Source organism: Vidua chalybeata, chromosome 10 (genome assembly GCF_026979565.1).
Source record: "Vidua chalybeata isolate OUT-0048 chromosome 10, bVidCha1 merged haplotype, whole genome shotgun sequence".
Classification (NCBI taxonomy): Eukaryota; Metazoa; Chordata; class Aves; order Passeriformes; family Viduidae; genus Vidua; species Vidua chalybeata.
The window spans coordinates 14647032-14655524 of NC_071539.1; the positions used below are offsets into that span (position 1 = coordinate 14647032).

The following is an 8493-nucleotide window of genomic DNA, read 5'->3' on the forward strand; positions in this document are numbered from 1 at the left end:
AGTAATATTAAAAAACTCATAAGTAATCTACAAATTGAGACTCCAAAATATTCACAAAAAGGACACTAAAACAAAAAGCTGAAGAGCTCAAGAAATCTTAAAAACATTGCACAAAGGATGGATTTGGGGAGTGGTGACATTAGCTTCTTGAGATTCATGCCTGCAGCAGAAATATAGCACCTAGCAGCAGAATAACAAACAACATATGTAACAATTGTGCACTTATAGAAGTATGACATAAGAAAACATCCTCTGAAAAATTCTTCTATGCAATTTTGATTAGTATCAAATTCTATATACTTTGTATCTAGATACAAAAATCTAAAGATACAAATATAGAACATACAAATTCCTATACTTTGGGGCTTTTTAATAGTAAATAAAGTGAGAGCATATTTTCCTTTGAGGAGGATGGGATTGCCTTCAGTTACAGAGCCCCCATTACGTGATGAGGCAAAAGGCAAACCACCTTTGGGCCAAATGCAGGGCTTTACAGAGCTGCCACGTGTATTTCCACCTGGGACCACAGCTGCTGCTTTGTTGAAGGGGGTGGGTGGGGTGCTTGGGTTTGAATTTCTTTGTTGTTTTGGTTGGTTTACTGGGGGGAAGGTGTCCCCCCCAGCAAGTTATTTCTCTCTTACTATAATATTTTTCATAGCAGAGCCACAGTTGGACTAGGACTCTGCTCCTCCAACAAAAGGAAAGTGAACTCTGAAGTCCAAGTCTAAACAGCCACAACATTTCTGCCAGAATATCTTTCTCTATTTGAACATGCTAATGCTATTTCATCAAAAAGATAGTGATTTTTGCTAGCATCCTCAAATTTTGACAGAACTTGTCAATTAAAAGAAGTGTGGTCACAGAAATTTTTAGGTTCTGATTTTTTGTACTAGTATTAAGTCAAAACTTTTTTCTACATCTTCAATTTTTTGTGTGATGGAAAACCTAATCATTCTGCAATATAGCTAATAGCAGCAGCATTTCTCCTCAGATTTATGTGTGACTTCTCACTTAAAAATGTGTTTTCAGGTTACCTGTATCTTTGTGAAGCAGGAGCTACACAGAAGGAAGATTTCAATAATATATATTTGTTTCAGACAATGTTTTAAAAAAAAATCACAATTCCATGGTTTGGTTCCTGATAAATCCTCATGAGATTATTTTTAAATACATTGCACTTAGAGCAAAGAGGACATCAGACCAGTCAAACTCAGAATAGGCAGAAGCTGAACCAGGACTGAGGAAACAGATTTAGGTACTGAGCCTGGTGTCAGTGAGACAGAAAGGGAGAAGAACTATGCCTGGCAAGATTGAAACTGCCTGGGCAAAGGGATGGTAAAACAGCAATGAGGCAAACCAGGGTAAACATTTCTGGGTATGTGAACTGAGAGTGGAAGCCAGGAGATCAATGGGAAAATGGGTATTTGATATAAAAGCAGGGCATGGTAACATTCCTGCATTATACATGCATTAAAATTCTGTGCACATGCCTGTATTGGCATCCTTAATCCAGTTTCACAACTCAGAAGTTGCCACTTCTCCAATATTAATAGCATTCTTTAAGACAGGCAGTTATGTAGTGTGGGTGGGCTGTGCTGCCCAGGGAGGGCTGGAGGGCAAAGCAGCTGCCCTGCTGTCTTCTCCCCATCCCTGAATGGGGCAGGCAGGAACTTGGTCTGACTGTAATTTCCCTGTTGTGCCAAGAGGTTTGCACTTCGTTTCTCCAAATTTTTAAAGCAGCCTTAGTGCAACATCTACCTTTTTCTATTACACTATTTAAATTACATCTCCCTGGAGATGCAACCAGAGCAGCTGGAGTGTGATAAGGCTTCTTGCCAGCCTTAAAATGCTGTAGGACCCACATCTGATATGCTTTTGAAATGCCAGCACTGCACACAGATTTTTCTTCCTCTTTTATGCTGCCCTAAACGATGTGGTTATGTCTGTAATAATATAAAGCAACTGTGTCAACTATAAAGAGGAAACATTTATGGCATAGGTTATTAAAACAATGAAAAATAGGCCAGTGCAATTTAAGTTCTTTGAGTGGGCTGAATAATAACTAGTTAAATAAGGAACAAAGATAAATAATTTATTACAGAATCAACACAACAAGCACAAGAAAATTGCATTCACTTTAAACTGCATCTCAAGAGGCTTCAGAGCAGAAGCACGGACAGCACACAATGAATGTGTCAGAGCAAATGCAAAATGAAGGGGATTTAGAGAACCTGTTGCAAAATGGAGTAATCACTCAACTTTAGAATGTCCACATACATAAATGCCAGCCAGTTAAACACACCAGACAAAAGTTTGTGCTAAAAGTAGTAGTGGCTCAAGGGACTGAAGATTTCAGTGGTGGCTGGGTAGATTGTTTGCTTCAGCACACAGCTCCTCCTACTCTGTGTGGTCAATCTCTGTGCTAGCACAGGCAAAACCAGGACTCATTTTTACAGAGTGGGATAAATGCTCATTAGGAAATTATAAGGCCACTTACAAGTAAGGCCTAGCTCAGACATCATCAGATTAAGAAAGGTAGAGTAATACTCATCTTCAATTACTTATTCTGGAAAAGAATGAAAGAACAGAGCAGACAGAACTCAGTATAATCAAATGCTGCTTCCCTTACAAGCCTGTATGTTTCATGCTCAGTCTGACAACTCAGTTCAAACAATTCAAGTTGTTTGTAATAACAAAGCAAATATTCCCAAAGATTAAAAAACTAGAATGAGGCTTGTATTTCCATTTTTGGCCTTTTAATTAGGTTTTTCTGAAGTGCTGAAAACAGAGCAACTCTAATTAATGGCTTTCATACTTTGCTTTTTAATAATAGGTCTTAATAGCCTGGCAGTTTGGAGGTTTCAGATAAAATGGGAATGGCTCAGAAAAGATTGTTTGGCTTGATTTTATTCTAACAGAAGTGAGACCAATCTAAATTTTTCCTGCCACAATTAGACCTCATGAGATTCTCACCTTGATCATGGTTCAGATAAGAATTTATATTAAGATCCCACCATCTTTTCTGAAGTAGACTTAATTTTTCACACAAACTCAGTATATGACCTTGGGTGAAGAAATCACCCAACCTTCTGACAGATGCAGCTTAACTTTTAAAAATAAATACAAAATGTGCACGTACAAACACCACTATGGAACAATTTCCATGTCTGTAGCATATAGGACACAGCAAATTATTTAGCCTTTCAATTTTTAACTGAGATTGGAAGAATATTTTACATCACTTCAGTATAAAGATTTTGTATTGTGTGTAAAGCAGTGATACCATAAACAGCTAACAATGAAAGAAAAGGAGGCACTGGTGTGGATAGGCCCAAGGCTCAGCGTTCCTTCCTCAGTATTTCTACAATATTGCTGCAGAACCTGATTCACTTCTGTTACATTTGTTCCTTTCATGTTTAAGGAGGCAGAGAGAAAGATTGGGGAAGATGGCACAAGCAAGAATGCAAGAGAAGGAGCAGGGGAGAAAAAGTGGGATGACAAATCAATGAAGTAAATTTTCCCTAGCAGCAAAAATAGCTGACAGATCTGCTTCCCAAAGAACACTGAAAATTACTTTGCGAGTAAAAATGGCAGAGAAGATAAGGCAATTTGAAGGACTCATGGGAGAGCTGCTATTGACAGACACGCAGATGATGTAATTGCTCAAGATGAGCAGGTTTTTCTTTTATCTCAATAAAGCACTTCTGGATAAAAAGATTGGAAAGCCAGGTATGAGACAATAGCATAAAGTCTGTTCCTAACTTACATAATTTTATGTAGAGAAGAGTTGATGTATGAAGTGGAAAAGAAATGCATTGAATGTTGAAGATAAATATTACAGAGAAAAACTTACATGCACTCCCAGTGATAAAGGAATTTAATATTTGAGGAAATACACTTTGTCTGTTAAAGAAATATATTGATTTTACAAAAGGCTAAAGATATGTGTTTAAGAAAACATTTGCACCTGTTCTTATATAAATTAGCTGGTAGAATGGCATCTTAAATTGTTCTTTTTACTCTTCTGTGTCTTGCTCCAAGTGTGATTTCTTATGCAATTTGATCAGGAGACAATCTAGTATACACTTCCTGTATTTCAGCTCCTGCTGCATTATGTATGCCATGACATTCCCTCCAGCCATTCTGATAGCCTTTCAAGACAGGCTTTGAGCATCATGAGTTTGGGTTTTGGGGGAGCTTTCAGGTTGTTTTTTTCCTGTTACTGGAAAACATTCAACAAGACTGATGACAGGTGAATGTATGCAGTAATGGGGGAGGTGGGGGGATAAGGATATAGTATTTTATATTTTTCCATTTAGTTAGATTATTTTCTTGTGCTTTAAAATGAAATTTCTAAGTGTAATAGAGCAGCATGTTGCCACCAGTATCTCTATTGCAAATATCCTTTAACAAACCTCACAGATATCTAAAGCCTCTCCTAACCCACGCTGGGCCACCTCTCACATCAACCTTGCCTGAATGGTGCAACCCTGTGGCCAGGCTTCTGACCAGCCCCAGGGCATATGGGGTGAGTACCCAGCTTGGTTTGTTGTGCTCAAGGTGTTAGCCAAAACCTGCCACTTCAGATTGAACACTTCAGTACAGTCCCCTTTCTAAAACTTTTTACTTTTAATGCTAAGAATTACACAATTTCTTCAGTTGTAAAGAAGACAACGAGGTACATTTTCATGAATGGCCACTAAATACTATGAACTTCAAATGTGAGTGATATATTCTAAATAATTCATCCAGATGCTGAAATATTGGCTACCCATCAGCAATATTTAAGCACTGAAGTTATCTAAAACATCTGAAGGGTAGGTTATGTTCCTCAATGCTGCTTGAGAGCAGAACATGGTAACTAACTATTGGCTTTAATCAGCAAGATGGTAAATGAACACCTGAGAAAATAAGCAAGTAATGAAACAAAATGAAAGTGAAATTGCATCAGAGTTCTTGTTCATTTAAGCTTTAACAAAAATCGCCCTCAAGAGTCTCTCTTCCACAGATCTTTTTCTTTGTTTGAATACAGGACCAGCTGAAGGACGGTGACACTGTTTATATCATCAATAATGATGAATTGACTGAAAACTATGAATCATCTGCTCACATACCAGTGCCAGCACAGGACAGCACAGCCTCCATCCAGGCTACAGGCAAGGAAGATATTCAGGAAGGAGACCTAGGATTAGGAGGATACAAACTCCAGCTTCAACACACTGCAGGTCAACCCCAGAAGAATTCATTGGCATGAGCAGTGTAATGTTAATCACAAGAAAGAAGACAGAAACAATGAAACAAAAGATCCTGTTATGTAAACCGAGGTCAGAAAAAATGTACTAAGCACAAAAATCAAAGAAAATTTCGATTTCAGCAACTAAATGCCTGCTCCTCCCAGGAAAGGAGTTTGCTATCATATCCATATATCTACAACTATATGCAGGTTTTATGACTGTAGCAGTTTTAAGGATAAAGGCATAGGGCAGTACCAGCCTACTGTAAATCCATTACAGTAATGTTTTGTCTCAGCGCTTGGTTGTACTGTGCCCCTCACATGTACACAGGCCTTTGAATATCACTTAGAGTATTCAGTAAGTGGAAATGGAGAGAAATAGCTTCCTAACATTCTTGCTCACATGATGACAGCTCTTTTGTACAACTGGTCTTGACAAGATCCCCACATAACTACTCAGTAGCTATTACATTTATAAGGAAGAAGCAGAAGATTCCTTATCCAAGGAGTGTGTGATCTGAGAATGCTTAAAACATGCATTGCAGCACCTCAGTCTTGATAGATAAAGCCTCATGCCCACAGTACAGACTCTTCCTGACATCCAGCCAAATATTTGTTTTCTAAATGCACCTTATAGCCTGGTCCACAGAGGGTTTCACTAAGCTGCCACAAACTGAACACTGATACTAGGAGACATCGAGGTGTATGAAATCAGCAACAAACACCCTTCATGGCAGCACTGAATAGGCAAAACCACTATTTAAAACCAGTAGTTGCTCCAAAGGCATTTGTCATTACTGCTTGGCAACACACAAAGCTTAAATGGGGGGAAAGGCTTTGTTTTGAAAGATCATTCTGAACATATACTTTTATTTAAGAATTCAAATGTTTCTTTTTTTACTGTTTAAGAAGAATTGTTTCTAATCAAATATTTCTGCTAAACAGTTATATCTTCAGACTGCCTGCTCCAAGGATAAATTTGTCTGTCTCTCTACTTATGCTGGGCACTCAATGTTACGCTAGAAATGAAGACTGTGGTGGTTAGATATGAAAGAAAAAAATCCACACCACACAAGAGAGGTTTCAAAGTGTTCATTGTTCTGCATAAAGACAGTAAATGGATAACCAACTGCTCAGCCATACATACAGCTGGCTGTCAAATACTGTGAAGCATTAGTTCAGATAGCTTTGGCACACAGCAGAGCTAAGCAGTGCAAAACCAGAGCCAGGCTTCTGTTGTTAGAGCTTGTGCCTTTCCTCACAGCAGAGGTTTCAACTAACTATGCATGATGATGCTCCTACTAAGAAAGTCAAAACATCAGGAACTTTTAAGGAAGATCATTCTTAGCATATAAAGATAATGGGCAAGAAGAAATTTGTGATCTAGAAGGATAAAAATCAAACTCTCTCTATTAATATTCCTAAAGATGAATAGGTCTTAATTTCACCAAAAATAAAACTTAGAATACAAATATAATCAATTTTCAGTCATTATTTTCCAGTGTAATTAATTTCTGGTTATATGTGACTCTAGAACAACCATTTTAAGCATAAATTTGAACACAATGGAGTTGTATGTGCTGTTACAAAAGATCAGAAGCTTAAACCAGCATTTTATTTTTTCCTAAATTCTAATCAAGAATCTTCAAAGGGCCTTAATCCCCATGTGGTTTAAAACAAATAATATTCAGGCATAAGTTCTTGGAACTATTGAATTTCCAACTTCCTGCTTTGCTTTGTTTAGCTACATGGGCTGGGAAAAGACATGCAGCAGCTTGCAAGAAGGGATGGAGAATGGGTAAGGAGGGAAGGTTTTGTGGCCAAGTACTGGGAGACAGCAGAGAACAGAGGAAAGAGAAGCAGGCAGACCCGGGAGTGAGGTGAAAATGTGGCAACACAGCAAGAAGCTCTTGGGGTAGGCGCTAACACCATCCTGACTTCAGCAGCCAGTTTCAGGTTTCAGCCTCTGGAAGTACTGAGGGCATGTCACCAGGCTTACTAAATTTCTTGAGAAGCATGGATTCCAGTCCTTAGATTATACTGGAAATCAATAAAGTGCTGTAGCATAACGAAGATGCAAAGCTGTTTTTCACAACTGCAACATGAACTGGAAATTACAAGCTCTTCAATAGTTTTGCTCTTAGATTCTATTCTGAAATGCATCCAGCAGCATACTGTACAGGGGCTTACTGATTGATTTATTCATTGTGCCTATATCCAGGCTTCTCACATTTGTACAATGATAAATGGAGAGCTCTGGGGTCTGAAATTCTGTTTATAAAAAAAGTCTGCAACGAATACTTTTCACACTGTTCTACCCCTATGCCTTAAAGGGCTACTTTACTTGGTAAAGAAAGTCATCCCTTATGACAGACAAGTCATACTTCACATATCACAGGTCAGATCTTTATGCTAAGACTACCAAAGAGGCTGAATCAGTAGTCCCAGCAGGAAGGGTATTTATCATCTGGGATCATGCTTAGCAACCAAAGTATCATTGGCTTTTAGGAAAATTAGCAATATGAGCTGCAAGCAAACCTGAAGCTTCCGCTAAATTGCAATAAGAGTCCCAATTGTCTATTACACTCACCATTTCCCTATTTTAAGATACTCTTTTCATGACACATAGCTCAAGACAGTAACAACATTAGAACAAATGACATATTTGTATTCAAGAAAAAATTACTGACAGCTAGTAATTCTGCATGACTGTTTAAACAGAGTAATGAATGTTAAGAGAGGTCTTCAATGTTAATTTACAGTTTATACACTGGAGATTTAAACTACTCAATATCACAGAATGTGTGTCTGAATGTGCAAGTTATTCATTATAAATATGAGGCCATTCCTTCTATCTGACTTAATCTAATAAAAGTCTGCTTGGAAAATGAAATGTAATATATATTGTCAAAAAATGTGGTGACTACATATTCAAAACAAAGGCCAAAATGTGAGGCAAGGTGGAAATCTGGAATACTACTAAACCTTTCAGGTTTCAAAAGTAATAACTAGCATTTTATACAGAACTATGAAGAGCATTTTGCTAAGTTTGAAAGCAGTGGAACAAATCCTGGCTACACAGCAGAGCCAGTCCAAAAAGAAACTCTACTGAAAATATCAGATCACTATGATAAATTTCACAGAGACGTGCAATATTTGGTAACCTCATTGAAAACAGGGGCCATTGGAAGTGAACACTTATGTTGCTGTGTTAAAAGCTTAAACCTTTCAATCATAACAACATAAAGTCTATCTCCAAG

The 8493-nt window shown here is 37.9% G+C and overlaps 1 protein-coding gene across 1 annotated transcript in view; it reads left to right on the forward strand.

Annotated features, from left to right (window-relative positions):
- SLC9A9 (solute carrier family 9 member A9) overlaps positions 1-8087 on the forward strand; it is a 182598-nt gene extending 174511 nt beyond the window's left edge. The window contains exons 16-17 of the mRNA XM_053951725.1: positions 4423-4528; positions 5033-8087. Of these exons, the coding sequence (XP_053807700.1) occupies positions 4423-4528; positions 5033-5254 (328 nt within the window). The 3' untranslated portion in view covers positions 5255-8087. The remainder of the gene's footprint in view (positions 1-4422; positions 4529-5032) is intronic.
- Positions 8088-8493: the final 406 nt, after the last annotated feature.